At 38.1% G+C, this 16,513-nt stretch overlaps 1 protein-coding gene across 1 annotated transcript; it reads right to left on the bottom strand.

Moving 5' to 3' along the window:
- Positions 1–381: 381 nt before the first annotated feature.
- Positions 382–15,203, bottom strand: slc35d1a (solute carrier family 35 member D1a). Its single transcript, XM_088349004.1, has 12 exons — positions 14,879–15,203; positions 14,673–14,706; positions 14,512–14,598; positions 14,385–14,452; positions 14,241–14,312; positions 14,101–14,169; positions 10,789–10,891; positions 8,500–8,592; positions 5,192–5,259; positions 3,863–3,941; positions 3,373–3,455; positions 382–1,304 (listed from the first exon to the last, which is right to left on the bottom strand). The coding sequence occupies exons 1-12, from the start codon at positions 14,986–14,988 to the stop codon at positions 1,202–1,204; spliced, it is 969 nt and encodes a 322-aa protein (XP_088205130.1). The 5' UTR covers positions 14,989–15,203; the 3' UTR covers positions 382–1,201.
- Between the last annotated feature and the right edge of the window lie 1,310 nt (positions 15,204–16,513).

Raw genomic sequence — 16,513 nt, 5'->3', positions numbered from 1 at the left:
TAACAGTTTGCCTTTATATAGCGCTTTTCAAGTCATCCCAAGGCGCTTTACTATGTGTTTACCTATTCTCACAAACACCGATAGAGACGCCTACCTGCATTTCGGGGGCATTAGAGATTCAGCAAAAACAATGCAATTTTTTAAAGCAAATACTGTATTTGTAAAGTTTGGGTGATTTTGTGGTTGGGAATCTCTGTATGGCTTGAAATACCCCAGGAAACAAGAAAAAAATGCTGTTGTTATTTTTAGGTTTCTTATTTTGGGACAGTGTTTGTTGATTCGAGTAGGAACTGACTTGGTGTAATTTGTACTGGATATAAAAAAAGGTAACAAAACTATCAACGTTATACTGTCATTATTTCCAAATCAAGCACAGTCAGCTTGAAAAAGACCAAAGACTTCATATTTTTATTTGACAATAAGAACTTTGCAACATAAGCATTGTAAAAAAATACAGTTACTCAAGTTAAAAAGCCACAATTTAAAACTTTTCAGCCAAAATACCGTTGATTAAAAATTCATACCAGACTTTAAAAAAAATCAAAACACAAAAAACAATTTTCATGAAAGGGCTGGCAAGGCTGGACAGATCAAACACATAAGTGTTTTTGAAAGTAACAATTGCAGAACAGCCCACCACAAATATTGACAGTTTTTTACTGACCAAGGTCAAGATAAAACCTCCCAGTATTGTAACAGTGCATGTGCATAAATGAGGGTAACAAACCAAGAGTGTACAGACAATGTTACATTCCTTATGTGAACAGCTAATGCGGAGGTGCCACAATTAACAAGATGACAAAGAGCTTTATTTTAATCATTCAAAAATGTTGCCCAAATCATCTGATTTCAACCTTCTTTAATTTTATGTCTTCTGTCAGGCAAGAAGATGCTCTTACTTTGGAAAATTTTTTACCCATTTCCTGGCAGAGTGGTAGCTAAAATTTGAAATGTTGCATATTGGTTTATTTGAGTTCGTTAAAACCCCTTAGGGTAAGAAAGTAACAGCAAGCGTGAGCATGTGTGCATGTAACCGGTTAAATTTCTAAAAACTTTTATAAATAGGTTTCCCTTCTCCCAAAATAAAAATATTACTCTCTCTTTAAAAAAAATATTGTAACCGTCCTTGAGCAAGCGTTTTCCTCGGACATAAATATAACGTGTAGATAATGTGAGCAAATTGTGAAGAATCCAGTGTGTGTCATACAACCACTTTGCCCTTGATATCCATTTTAGTGCTTTCGCTGGCCTTAGGCTGCTCCTCTCTCAAGGTCACGTATGAATACACCAAACTGGCTGCGATGCTGTAGGGTCACAAGAACGCAGAAAAATCCCCATCAGTCAAACACCTTTTTAGCATTTCCCTACATCATATTTGGTCACGCTCTTTCATCACAAATTTAATTGGAACATTTCAACATATTGAGTGCAAGCAGAATATATTTGCTGTGTAAACCAGTAAAAGTATTTTTTTACACACATCCAAAATATTAAGTTACCAACCGTTTGCTGTTGGCGTACAACGCAGGATTTGCTCCACTGTAAAGTGTGCCATCATCTTGTGGTGAGTAGTTGAATAACAAATGAGAGCAATAAATATAGCAGGGTTAGGGAACCTAAGGCTCGGGAGCCATATATATAGCTCTTTTCATAAGTACGTATGGCTCTGAAATAAAATGTAACTTTTGCACATCTCTCTGTGGCGTTCCAAAGTCAAGTGATTTCATCCCGATTTTGGTCCATATAAAGCCGAAGCCACTTAATGCAGAAGTTCGATGATAAACCATTCAAACTGATAAATGAAAACGCTGGCAAACGACTTTGATTGGGTGAGCAGTACAGGTGGGCGGATCCCTGCACACAGCGCAAGGCACTTCTCTCTCTCTCTCGCTCAGTGCAGTCTACACCGAAAGTGAATATGACGATATGCTTATCGTTTGCAGTAATTTGTGACATTTTTACAAAAGAACTTTGCATGCACATTGTTTTGTAACAGTTTAGGACAAAAATAACAGTCAAAATGAGCCTTAACACTCTTGAGTAACTGCGGAAGAGAGACTTTTCAAAATTTTAAGTGTTATGTTTATATTGATATGGGACACAGGCTATGCAGTCATTATTTCATATACCGGTAATTTATCTAATCACAGTGGAATAAAATGTGTTAAAGAATTAGCTTTTGTCTGGAGCGTGATTTTTGCGATTTAGTTGAATATTGTTTTAAAATACATGGTGTGGCTCTCTATCCCGCCCCAAAGGTATAGTTTCATCATGAAACTAATTTTAGTCAAGGAACCATGTTGTTGCCATTTTTGGGCTAGGCCACAAGAATAATGTCAGGCATTAAACTAGTCCGTGGTACAGAAAAGGTTGGGGACCACTGAAATACAGCATTGTACGGCCCACTCGCAAAGTCTTAACTAAATCAAGGGAAAGGCATTGTGGGAAGTAATGAGGTTGTCTTGAAATATATAAATAAATGCATGACCTCACATATTTGGCTACATTTGTCACTTGCTTTCTTTGCATGTTCAAGCAAAGAAAAGGTGAAACTTTATACTGTTTGCTTTAATCACTGTATCCTTATTTCTCCAATGTCTGTATCGGGTAGCGTGATGAAACAGTGTGATAATGAGATAAGGTCTATCAGTTTCATACGTCTTTTATGTCCTTTTGATTTGATCCCTATTCCACCATTGTTATGCAATTGTGCTTGGATTATAAGCAGCATGTTCAAATTACTCGCCGTTTGGGGTTTTTGGGTGCGCCCTATAGGGTAAAATAGGGTTTTTTGTTTTTTTTTTTGCAAGAGAAAGTGAAGCTTTCGACTGACAGAGCTACGAAATGTTGAAAATAGTATTTCAGTACGGATCAAGAGAATTTATTTCCTTGTAGCGTTTAACAGCACCATTTTAGGTTGAAAGGGCTTCTTAGACAATGTTATCACATAGAAAAACATGCAAACAAAGTGACCATTAATTCATTTAATAATAATTACATTATTAAAAAAATTGGTGTGAATACCACTGTTTGATATTTGTAACAACAACAACAACAACAACAGATTTAGTGATTATAATGTAAATATAATGGACCACTTGTGATATTGATTGATTTCTCTAGATAGCACTGGAAATGTATTGAACTAGTATTAGTGTTTAAACAAAGAGCAATATCTTCGTAAAAAAAGATGATTTCATGATTTTTTCAACATTTTTTTTTTACAAAAACTCGCATTTTGTTATATGATATAAACTGGCAAAGTAATATACAAAATATTTGTAGTATTTGGTAGCTCTTGTATGAAATCAAACCAAAAAGATCAGAATGTACTGTAGGTCTTGCCTAAGAACACATACTGCACTTCCGTACCTTATGTTCAAGCCTATGAAGTTCGTCCAGGAGAAGATGTAGTCTCCAATGAACACCATCCCAATGTATGTGATGAATACATTCTGGTGGGGGGGAACAAAAAATAGGGTGAAATTAAGTAAAGTAAAACTTGTTTGGATCTCGAACACTCATTTATCCATTTTAAAAAACAGTAACGTAATAAAATCCGAAAAATTCCAGGGGACAAAATTTAAAACTTGGTGCCATCTCTTATTGAACCAAACAAATGTAATTAAGGTTTGAGTAGTGCATTTTTTTTGCTCTAGAAGCCTCTAAAAGTTTTTCTAGAAGTATCTGTCTAAAGAAACAATGTCAAAAAACAACCTATATAATTAACTATCTCTAGACCTACAGAGAAGATACGTTAATGAAATACAACGTTTTTGTATGCAATATTTTTTAAACAAAGCAAATTTTCTTCCCCTTATACCAGCTATTTTCCCACAGGGTCTATTATGGTTTGGCTTACCTTGATGCAGCCGAGGATGGTAGTGGTCAGTGCAGAGTTGTAATGTGTACAAAACACGATGGAGTACATGAGGACAAACCTGAGCACACAAACACAAGAAAAACTAAGCCGGTGGGATATGAGCCACCACAGGTTTAATCATAAACCTTTCAGGACATCAAATAGGTGCTTTATTTTTTTCTTAAGCCGGTGTCGAATTTCCAGTCTGCAGCTTAAAATTGATTTGTAAAAATGATGTAATTAAACTCATCATGATCAGGAACATACTAATATTTTATTCATGCAGTCCAAATTATTAAAATTGGATGATTTAATAAAAAATTTCACTTCACAACTGTTATTTAAGGTCATCAAAAACACGGTGCCAGAAAACATTCAAGAATTATTCATTCAGAAAGAGGGAAATTATAACTTGAGGGGCTGTAGTAAATTCAAAATCTCAAAGGTGAGAACAACCAGGAAAAGAATGTGTGTGTCTTTGGAATAGTTTACAAGATAAGATCAAAAAATGTCCAACTATTCATGTGTTCAAATTTAAATACAAAACAACATTACTGGCGAAATACAGGGATGAAGAAAATGGGAAATGAGTGAGATTGGAAATACTGCATTAAAACTATGGTTAACTTGTTGTTATTGTTACTATTATTATATCATAACTGTTATCATAAATATTTCGTTTATTTTTATTGTTGTTATTATCATTGGTGCCGCAGTGAGGTTTGGTAACTAGTGGCATTATGACGTTGAGGGATGGGTATTCCGAAGATTAGTGTATAAAATATGTGATTATTGTAATTATTATAATTATTGATATATGACCTATGTAATAAGTATATCCATGAGATTTTGTTGTATTAGAAACAAGAGGAAAAGAGGATTTGTAAAATGTATTTAATAGGGAAGATAAAGGGGTAGGGAAAAAAGTGGTCAGACTACCCTTTTTCCAACATGTTATGGGACATTATTTTATTGTTGACTCATTGTTTTTGTCCCGTTTTTATTTTAATGCTCAAAATAAAGTTTTCATTCATTCAAACTCCAAATTCCCACTCCCAATATATGAAAGGACATAAGTTATTAAAAACAAAAAAAAATGATATGGGTGAATAAAGGGGCAGATCGTGCATTTTTGAGTGCAAAAATGTTTTTTTTTACTTACCGCACAGTTTTATTTCTGTGTGAGTTATCATATTCTAAATCAAGTTCTATTTTTGATGGGTTTATTATATTTATTCATCCTCGTTAAAATAAGAACGAGAAGATTTTTTTTCATGAAATGATAGTGAAAATACATGAATATATCCATTATATTTGAGCACTTCTTACCCCATTATGCAGGACAAGAAGAACTGTATGAGGAAAAACACGTCCGACCAGCCGTCATAGTCGATAGCCTTCACGTGAAAAAAAAAATTAGACAAGAAATTTTCTATGGATTTCAAAAAGAGACAGATTTGTGTCCAAAGTCCCGCGCACACCAGACGCCAACCACGTGGGGATCTTGGCCTCGACAGTTTCCCCTCTCCTTTAAGTTGTCGTCACGTAATTTCAGATCATAACACCGTTCAAATTAGTCACTAACATATAGTAAGATAGTGTTTACCAAGACAGTATTTACTGAGCGCCGAAAGAAAAGGCGAATGGGAGCTGCTTGGACTACCATTGTTCGGCACGCCATTGTGCGGGGAGAAGATGGCCAATGAGAAGAGAGCTAAAGGACTTCAGAAGATTGTCATTGGTGGATGCGATGTCTACCAACTCGTGGCGTTATCAAATGAAACGGCTCTTGGAAGTGGATGACTACTGAAGGATTTTATACATTTGACTATAAAGGATTTTATACGATCGAATACAAATTACATTTAATGCAAAAGATATTCACTGGCTGGGCTGTGGTGCGATGTCAGGGCACCCTGGTGGAAAATGTTGTTTACAGGAACGGCGGGAACGGGACATAAGGCTGATAAGATAATCAGCACATCCAGACGCAGAAAGGCCCTGATGACGTAGAAACGCTCTGTGTTGTTTTGAGTATTCCAGACATCGCGAAGCCCAGGGGGGCCTTCCTTGGCACACCCATGGGAAGAGTCGGCACGCCATTATGCGGGGAGAAGATGGCCAATAGGAGAGAGCTAAAGGACTGGAGAAAAAGGCTCCCCACAGACGCCAACGACACTAATTCGTCCGTTTTCGATGGAGTACACTTAGTTAAATTGTTAATGAAATTAAATCTGCCCCCGTGTGAAATTGTCGGCTTTCTTTTTCATCTTTTCCCTTAAGAAACGAGCGCGCATAAATTGTTAGGTGAATGTAGGTTGTGTTTGGTTAATGGAGTCAGATAACTAATTCGAACAATTTGGTAAACGGTACATACTGATAACACTGATAACACTACCCACCAATCAGGAGCTTGTTCCCTTCAAGATGGTTTTCAGGTATTCTGTGTTGTTGACTTTAAATTTGAGGAGTATAAAAAAAGCTTAAAATTGTTTTGTATTTCATCATTGTCTTTCCTGTTTTTTTTCAGTGTTAATGTTCAACCCTTTTTTAACTAAGTATCATTTTGTTATCTTGGCATAAGAGTCAGAAATCATGTTATGGGTGATTACTTTTGACCCAAACTTTCAATATCTGGCAATATCTAGCATAAATATGTTACAACATTGTAATAACGGTTTAAAATGAGAAACAAAACAAAAAACGGACTTGGACTTTTCAAAATTATAATGAAGTAGAGATTGGAACTGAACATCAACACATTGTAAGCAACATTAACTGGAAACTTTTACAAATATAAAAATGTTTGTGTCTTGCTCTCTGTTGCCCATATTTTGTCAACTATTTTTCACCATGACCAGGCGTTTCATAGATCTGAGTGGTAGAAGGTGAGGTCATTCCTTAAGGCAAAGACCCACATTACAGTACCCAGGGTTGGGTAGGGTTACTTTAACTTGATTACTTTCAATGACTTTTGGGTTACTCCAATACCAAATATGCTAATAAAAGACAAAAGAAACTAAATATGAATAAAATGATGACTCACAAGACGTGGTAAGCTTTCTCTCCTGGCTTTGATCTCTTTGATCTCTGGCAAAACTAACATAAAATGCGACAGAAACAAAATGAAAATAAATCCAAACAGCTTGCCAACATCATTTTTGCCGTTCCATGTATTCCGTTACTCCCCAAGAATGCACAAAATTTAATAACTTTATTCACATTTAGTTTATTTTGTCTTTTATTATCATATTTGGTATTGTAGTAATCCAAAAGTAATTGAAAGTAATCAAGTTAAAGTAACCCTACCCAACCCTGTCAGTACCTCAATTCATTGCCCCCATGTGAGATGAAAAATGCTTTACAAAATACATTACTTATTGCCCTGTGTGTGTTATTTCCTGTTTGTGATTAGACTGTTGTCACACATGAATGCCTGTGAGATACAATAGTGGGAAGTTGCTGTCACCTTGTGGGTGTTTTGGGGAACTTCTAGATTTAATTTGATTTTTAATATTGGTTAGCATACCTGTCAACCAGTACGTTTTTGCCGTACAAAGTACGTTTATGATGCATTTCAAGACGTGTACGACGTACAAGAAAATCTGTATGGAAAAATGCAAATTTGTCAATTATGGGTATATACACCGACTATCACCAAACGGAAAATCAATCAAGTCAAAGGAGTTCGCCGCGGAAGCCTCTATCTCGGTATCGGTTTTTTTTGTTGCAAACGAAGCGAGCGGTTTGATGCTACTGTGCGCATGCGTCTGCCGCCTCGGATTTAATGTGGTAGTTTATGTAGTGAAAGGAAGTCCGTCTCTTTTTAAAGAACCCCGCTTCTTTGAAGAGTTTGGCGACCGAGCCCCAAAAATTTCAAACAGTTGGCCCCAGGTGTGCGCAGGGCTCTAGTGCACATGTGTCAAACATGTGGCCCATGGGCCGGATCAGGCCCGAAAGGCTTTTAATCTGGCCCGCGAGACATTACAAAATGAAGCACAATAGAACAATGAGTTGAAGTTTGAAATATGGCCACTTGATGTCGCTAAAGCCAGGTGCCACTCACAAAACAACTGTTGCGGCCTCTCTTTCTTTCTCTCATTGTATGTCTTTCTCACGCTCTTTTATTTTCTTCTCACTCTCTTTTTCCATCTCTCTCTTGCTTTCACTCTCTTCTTTCTTTGTCACCCTCTTTATTTCTCTCCTTTGTACTGTTTTTTCCTCACTTTCACTTTTTTCTCTTTCCCTCTCTTTAGCCACGTCTTTTTTTCACTTTCTCTCTTCCGCACTCTTTCTTTCTCTCTCTCCCAGTATCTCACTTGCTCATTTTCCCTGTCTGTTTCTCCTTCTCTTCTCCCATTCTTTTATTTGCTCTCTCCCTTTGTTTCACTTTCTCCCTTTCTAGATCTTACTCTCTTTTTTTTGTATCCTTCTTTCTCCTTTTTCTCCCTTTCTATTTTGTGCTCTATTTCTCTCTCCCTTTCATTTGTTTGTCTTTACTTCTCTCTTTTTTTCCTTTCTCTCTTTTTCACCTTCTTTCTTTCGCTATACTGTAATCCATTAGTCTGGCCCCCCGAGAGATTTTTTTTTCTAGCTCTAGTGGCTAAAATGCAGCTTGGCCATTGACTCCCTCCTACCTTCTGTATGTCTCCAGTCATGTGAGCCAGCAGCAGAGTGGGTAGAATCATAAATAACGCATTATAATACAGCAATCCATATTTTCCCAGCTCCTGAAACACAAAGTGATGGGATGAGACGGTAAATGGTCTGCATTTATATAGCGCTTTTCAAGTCAATGAAGACCTCCCAAAGTGCTTTACAATGTGCTTCACACTCACCCATTCACACACACACTCACACACCAATAGCGACCGTGCAGCCATGCAAGGCGCCGACCTGCCTATTGGGGGCATTAGGGATTCAGTGTCTTGTCCAAAGACACTTTGACATATAACACAGAGCTCGTTATAGTGCTATAAATACTTGAATTTGAATGTTTTCAAGGTTTATAGGTGCTTGAACTTTGGGTGAAATATTTGTAAATGCTTGGAATTGTTGCGGTTCAAAATCGACAGAATGAAGAAAAATATACAAGTCTGATTAAAATGACACCCTCTCTGCTCTGTAGTGGCCTCGCATTTCTACCCTTGTGAATAACAGCAGCTGGCATTAGTTTCTACGCAGGTTTCCCTACGGATTAAGGCAAGTTAAATTTAAGACTTTTTATGTGTTTTGAAATCAAATTTAAGACCAAATCGGCAAAAAATAAAAGTCCAAAGTAAACAGCTCCATCCGAAGTTGCTATGTGTATTGTGGGTTTACCTAAGACATGCTTTGAAAGGCCCGACTGAAACCACATCACCGTTTTAATAGTTGTTATTGTGGCCACTTCGCATGGCCCCAAAGGTAAATCGCTGAATTATTACAAAAAGACCATTGATAAATGTTTCCAAATCTAGTTCAAACAAATATAAGTTGTATTCATGTGTTCACATTTTTAAAACCTTTGAAAATTGGACAGATAATTTAGTGCCAATTAAAACCTTATTTTTAGAATATTGAATTCAATGCCTTTAAAAACGGATCCCCGGGAACCCTAATATAGCATTATGTGAAGCATCATATCCCCTTACAGTTATGATATATCCAAGCAGTGAGTGCACCGATGATGCAGAATGGCTGAATTGATGTCAGTTTATACCAGCCGGTTGACAGAAAATTAGCGTTCATCGTTGATAGTAACATCACAAATAAAAACAAGGTGTGTGCAAGCAGCAAGATACCAACTTTATTTTAGTCAAAGTCAGGACAACAATACGCTCTTATGATCGGCGCTACACCTAGTTGTCCATACAGAGCAGGGGTGTCAAACAGGCGGCCCGTGGGCCAAATCAGGCCCGCTAAGGGATTGAATTCGGCCCGCGAGACAACGCTAACGGAAGCACAAAAGAAAAACGAGCTGCAGGTTGAAATATGTCCACTTTATGTTGCAAAAGTCAGGTGCTTCTCACGAACATTGTATTTCTTTTTTTCGTTCTCTCTCTCTCTCTCTCACACAATCTTTCTCATCTCTCTCTCTTTCATTCTCTGTCTCTTTCTTTCTTTGTTCCTCTTTGTCTCTTCCTGTGTATTCTTACCTTATTTTGCTCTCTTCCGTTTTTCCTTTTCCTCTCTTTTCTCTCTCTCGCCCCCCTTCTCTTTCTCCACTTCTCTCCTCTCTTGCTCTTTGGATTTATTTTTCTCTCTTTCTTTCGCCCTCTCTCACTATTAGTCTTTTTATCTCTTGTTTCTTACATTCTCTCTCTCTCTCTTACTGTCTTTTCTCTCTCTCTTTGACCCACCCTTTCTCTTTTTCTCTCCCTCTCTTTCTTTTATTTATTTCTCCCTCTTTTTTTCTCTTTGACACCCCTGATATAGAGTAAGTCACAAGGAAAACGCCAGCTTTTTCTGCCAGCAAACTAAATGGACAAAAGTAGTGGCTCAGATGACTGGTTTATATTTACAGTAGCTTTGTTCACACATAACTTTAACTTTAGAAGAATTGACTTTCCTCTTTCAACAGTTTGACGTCATCGAGTGCTTTCAATGATAGCAGCCTGTTCAATATTTGGCTTGGGATCTTCTACATTTTCTGGTTCCTTTTTTGAGAAGCAGTGCTTGGAGACCTCAAAGAACAGGGCTATAGATTGATTTTCATTGCATTTCTTTTTTTAAATGGTTGTGGAGAAATTGGAAAATTAGCCTTGGGAGGTCCTTAAAAAGTGCTTGAATTTGGCCCTGAAACAAGGTGTACAAACCCTAAAGTAGAGAAAATGTCTCCATTCAATACAGTTCCTTGGGAGCAGATTTAAGAACGGCTCGGCCTCACTTGCCAAAAATGGGCCCCCAACAACAAGTGCCATTCACATGCAGTCACTGCTACGTACCTTGGCTTCTAATTTTTGCTTGACGTAGGCTCCGTTGGCTGCCGTGAACACGTCGTTGAGGAGAATAAAGACGTACCCTTGCAGGTCAAAGGACATGTCTGCACTGCAGGGGAGGACACAGATATGAACTTAACATTTGTAGCGGCGCCTCTGCGTACAAGCTACCGTAGTTACGAGACATACCAGAAGTCTTTCAAGCAAAAATCTTGCCTACAATACAGAGCTAAGATCTTAAGGCCGAGTAAAATGCTAATCACCGAGTATGGGTTGAGTGGGGCTTCTCTCTTGACAAAGCCGTTGAAGGATTTGATACATTTGACTATAAAGGATTTTATACGATTGAATACAAGTTACATTTATTGAGTTTAATGCAAGATATTCACTGACTGGGATTTAGTTCAATGACAGGTCACGCTGTTCCAAATGCAGAATATTTTGACCAGGGAATATGATAACAGGACTCTGACGGAGGACGGCAGGCGTCGTTTTGAGAACAAGGCCCTGATGACGTAGAAACGCTCGGTGTTGTTTTGAGTGTTCCAGACATTGCGGCGCTCTTCTCCGAGATGGTGGAGCCCAGGGGGCTATGTTGGCGCGCCCATGGGAGGAGTCGGCACGCCATTGTGCGGGGAGATGATGGACAATGAGAAGAGAGCTAAAGGACTTCAGAAGAGGGCTTCCCAGAGACTCCAGCGACACTCATTCGGGCGTTTTCGATGGAGTACACTTAGTTAAATTGTTAATGATATTAAATCTGTCCCCGTGTGGAAATGTCGGCTTTCCTGTTCATCGTTTCCGTCGGGAAACAAGCGCGCATAAATTGTTAGGTGAGTGTAGGCTGTGTTTGGTTAATGGAATCAGATAACTAATTCGAACAATTCGGTAAACGGTACATTTTGATATTCAATTCCCAACACCGTGACCCGCAGAAAAACAGAAGTCGCCTCATCACAACACCGTACTAAACTCTTCAACAATTCAAAAACCTTCTTATCCCTGTCAATTATCCACCCGCCATTAATCTTTGTCAAGTCATGTTTATTTATCTTTATACCAAAGCCATATCACCTTAGTTGGAGGTGGCTAGAGTCTAGAACACACTCATTCACCAAAACTTCATTCCCCTTTGCGCTTCCCAACCTGACACCGACCATTAGGCCCACAGTACAACTACGGGTGAGTTGCTGTGCCGTGCAAGTCCTTATCGGCAGAGAGGCCCGACATACCCTTTTCGCATCCTATGCGTCGACATTAGTCATTCTTATCTACCCTTCACCATTCACATCTATCCCCTGCTTTATTTATATAGCCCTTAATCACAAAAATTCTCAAAGGGCTGCATATATTAAAGGCTCTTTGGTAAAGGACTTTGCATTTTCTATATTTTTCTATCTACAGTTGGACCTCGCTACTTCGCAGTTCCACGTTTGCGGGTTCAGAGCTTCGCGGGTCTAAAAAGTAATAATAATAAAATAAAATAAGAATATTTATTTTTTTAAGCATTTTTGAAGCGGCGTCGCTACTTCGCAGATTTTCACTTTTTGCGGGTGGTTTTGGTCCACATTAACCGGGTCCAAAATATATTAATAAAATAATTAAAAAATATATATATATATATATATATACCCATTAACCGGGTCTAAAAATAATAATAATAATAATAAAATAAAATAATTAACTCGCGCGCGCTGCCATCTTGGATTAAGAGATGACTCATCGGCATTTTCATTTATCTTCAGACATTGTGAGTAGAGACGGGGTTTAAAAACACTTCTCGGACAATAGTGTGTTCGTTGGATTGTCCCTGAGCCGGTTCTGACATGGCACACGAGTAAAATGCGGGAAATGTAACCATCCAGTGTCCGCTAGCGAGCCGCGGAACTGGAAAAACACCCAAAACAACTCGGATCACATACCAGAAGATGAACATTAATTCATAGGAACTTTAAGAAAGAACAAAGAAGAAACATTTTTTGCGTGTGAAGTTGACCACTATTTTTATTCATATAGTGAGTGATAAGCAAGTTATTTAGTTCAGTGCCTCGGACAGCGATAGACAATAAAAACATCCATGTTTAAACTGGGCCAGCAGTGAATTAAGTTAATATCATTTAATTACGTATTTTTCGAACTATGAGACACACCTAAAAAAAAACCTATAAATCCAAAAGTCACCTATTCGGATTCTTTTAAACAATATTGACATAAAAACCAGCAACATAATTTTGGTAAGATCTAACAGATATTGTTTCTTTTATTATATGTTAATTTCTTACATTTGAAAACTAACGCCTGTTTTACACCATTATAAAAAGATATAAAGTGAACCCTCGCTTTTCACGGTTTTGCTACTTCACTTATTTGCATCGTGTTCTGCATTCTGGTTGGAAACACAAGTCCCCCTGCTTTCAGTCCACATTGATGATTAAAATTGTTTTATGGTAGAATAGAATAGAATATACCTTTATTGTCATAGTTACAAAATGGGTTGAACATATTGTGACAACGAAATTGGGCGTGGCACTCCAGTTTCACATTTAACAGTGAGGATAAAAGAAAACAAAGAAGATAAAGGAACAAAGAAGATAAGGTTATAATTAGTAGTCATTTAAAATATTTTTGGGATTATTGGTGTGTGAGTGTGTGTGAATGGGTAAGTGTGAAGCACATTGTAAAGCGCTTTGGGAGGTCTTCATTGACTTGAAAAGCGCTTTAGAAATGCATAGCATTCACCATTAACTTTTCAAATTACCTTTTCACTTTACAGATTTTGAAGCATAACAGCGCGATAAACAAGAGGATAACCGTGTTTTTTTTTTAAAAAGGGAGGACTTCGATCCACAGGGTTAGGTTGGGTTACTTTAACTTGATTACTTTCAATTACTTTTGGATTACTCCAATACCAAATATGCTAATAATAGACAAAAGAAACTAAATATGAATAAAATGACTAAATTTTGTGCAGGCTTGGGGAGTAACGGAACACATGGAACGACAAAAATGATGTTGGCACGCTGTTTGGATTTATTTTCATTTTGTTTCTGACGCATTTTATGTTAGTTTTGCCGGAGATCAAAGCCATGAGAGAAAGCTTACCACGTGTTGTGAGTCATCATTTTATTCATATTTAGTTTATTTTGTCTTTTATTAGCATATTTGGTATTGGAGTAATCCAAAAGTAATCGAAAGTAATCCAGTTAAAGTAACCCTACCCAAGAGGATCACCGTTTAAAAGAAATGGAGGACTTCGATCCAATATCGCTTCTTAAGATTTAATTCCATCTGGATGCAATCCAATAAAATAAAACTAACCTGGCAGCGATGAAGGCCCCAAGGATCATCGTAAAAACCGTGAGCTGCACTGACCTGGAGAATTTCTTCCTGTCAAGACCACGATGAGACCACCGCATGAAAAAAATATTCAAATCTTATTTCGAATCCGAATCGCTTACTTGAGCAGGAAGCCCTCAGCCAACATTGTGAACAATATGGAGAACCTCCTGAGCACCGTAAACATCGGCAAACTGCAAAGAAGGATCCAATAAGTGTCAAAAATGAAATTGATTTCCATTTACCTGTGATTACAAAAAACTAACTTGAGCCTTTTGGTTCCATAGAGGCCACTGATTTGATTGCCCACATAAAGCAGAGGTAGAGGAAATGTCTGAAGATTCAAAAGTGCGATTAAAATCCGGGTGAGGATGAAGGTACACGTAATCTCACCTTGCGTGGAACTTTCTCGTCCAGGTCTGGGAAGGTGATCACCCTTGCTGCCTTGCCCACCCACAGAACTACCACCGTGGCCAACATCTGCAGGAAAAAAAAAACAGTTGCGTCTCTGTGGCAAGTCAATGAATCTTGTGTTTAGGGTTTGCGAAACTCACTTGGCCGATCCCGACGCATATTGACGAAGGGAACCTGGCAAAAGTCAACAAAAACCATAATGGCGACTCACTCAGTGTTCAAAACTAAAACTAAAAGTCCACTCAACGTGAACCCGCGTGGGAGTGAAAAGCGTCTATTTAAAAGGCGACATCCCAACTTGCTAACTTGGCTAACAACTTAGCCAGAGTTCTCTCGCTCGACCTACCTGTAATTGGTCAGAACACTTTTATTGACCACGACGATGACAAACGAGCTGACGGCGTAAAATCCGGCGGCGACCAGCTTAGTGAAGACCGTCGGAGGTTTGTCCGCCATCCCCGACGAGTTGTCATTCCGCGCCGGGCTGCGGCCGCCCTGCCATTCGGTCGCTTCTCCGGGGCGCGCCAGTGCGCATGCGCGAATCTAGCTACGGACTGATGAATAGATGTCGCCCTGAGTTTACCGGCCTTTTCGAAAACACCTTTTCGTTCGTATCTTATGATTTCATTCTCCTGTATGTCTTTAAAACATACATTGGTGTGGGTTTTATAAAGATCTGAGCCGAAAGATGTAGCGTTTAATAAGGCACAGCACACGTTTTCCGCCCATAATTCTAAACCCTGCCCAGTTTGTGTGCACACGTGATTTCAGTAGCCAATCACGCGTTGGTGCGCTGTGGCAGCCTGGTGACGTGATGCGTCTACATAGCGGCCATGTTGAAAGGGGCGACTATCCCTTTACAAAAAATTGACTTCTGAATGAAGTCTTTACGTAAATCTTAACGCAGTTTATTTTTTAAATGCAACGTAGAAAATAGTACATGAATCCTCATTTGCTTATTTCCTCCCTCGTACTGTCGCCTCAGATTTTTCAGGTTTTACTCATTTTGTTGATGATAGTTTTTCTTAATGATTGACAGAAGAAGCGTCCAAAGTTATTTTGGGTACACGTCTCTCTATTTGACGTCAACCTGTCCCACTGCTTCGGGAAGTCTTGACTTGAATCAATGATTAGTTCATTTTGTGTTATTTTTGTTGCAACATGATTGAAAAAAAAATAGCGAAAAGGTAAAAATAAATGAAGGAACCACACATCTTAATCCTAGTACCGATTTAAACAGAAAACACACACAAAAAACAAATCCAACCACTTGAATAAAAAATATAAAGGATTCGTTACAAGTTTGACATGTGTGTCTACAAGACATTTGATGGTAATAATTTCTTTGGGAAAAAAACAATTTAGAAATTACTTTTACGTATTGCATCCCATTTTACGTCTTGACCACCAGGCACAAAGCTCCAATGGAACACATTATTGTGACGTCATTTCCGCCCAAACAATCAAATCTATTAATTTCCAAAATCTTTTTTTTTAAGGTAGAACAAGCGTTCTGATAAAGAATGAGTTTTTTTTCACATGATAGTGAAAATACATTTATATATCTATTTCCATACTTATTATTAGCATAGTATCCACGGTACTTCCCTGAGACTCTAGTCATATTAATATTACACATTCTCCCTCTAAGCCTAAAGGGACAGTGTGTAATATTAATATTTAGTGCTTTGTAGTGGTACCCCGAAACTGTCAGTCAGTAAAGAAAAAAAATATTGGAATACTAGGCAAAAATACATGATCATATCTACGTTATTAATTATATATAAAAAAAAAAAATCATAGGGCTAGACATTTGTATTTATTCTACATCACAGGTGTCAAACAGGCAACCCGCGGGCCAGATCAGGCCCGCTAAGGGATTGAATCCGGCCCGTGAGACAACACTAAGAGAAGCGCAAGAGAAAAACAAGCTGCAGGTTGAAATATGTCAACTTGATGTTGCCAAAGCCAGGTGCCTCTC

Source organism: Urocampus carinirostris, chromosome 12, assembly GCF_059441175.1.
Source record: "Urocampus carinirostris isolate Australia breed hairy pipefish chromosome 12, RoL_Ucar_1.0, whole genome shotgun sequence".
NCBI lineage: Eukaryota > Metazoa > Chordata > Actinopteri > Syngnathiformes > Syngnathidae > Urocampus > Urocampus carinirostris.
Note: the sequence above shows the minus strand (reverse complement) of the source record. Positions and strands in the feature narration are given on the sequence as shown.

Bases quoted from the DNA above. Each gene is read 5' to 3' on its own strand.
- slc35d1a (XM_088349004.1), bottom strand. From the start codon at position 14,988: ATGGCGGACAAACCTCCGACGGTCTTCACTAAGCTGGTCGCCGCCGGA. The intron at 14,707-14,878 runs GTAGGTCGAGCG...GACTTTTGCCAG, and splicing joins AGTGTTCTGACCAATTACAG to GTTCCCTTCGTCAATATGCG. The intron at 8,593-10,788 runs GTACGTAGCAGT...TTTGTGTTTCAG, and splicing joins AGCAAAAATTAGAAGCCAAG to GAGCTGGGAAAATATGGATT.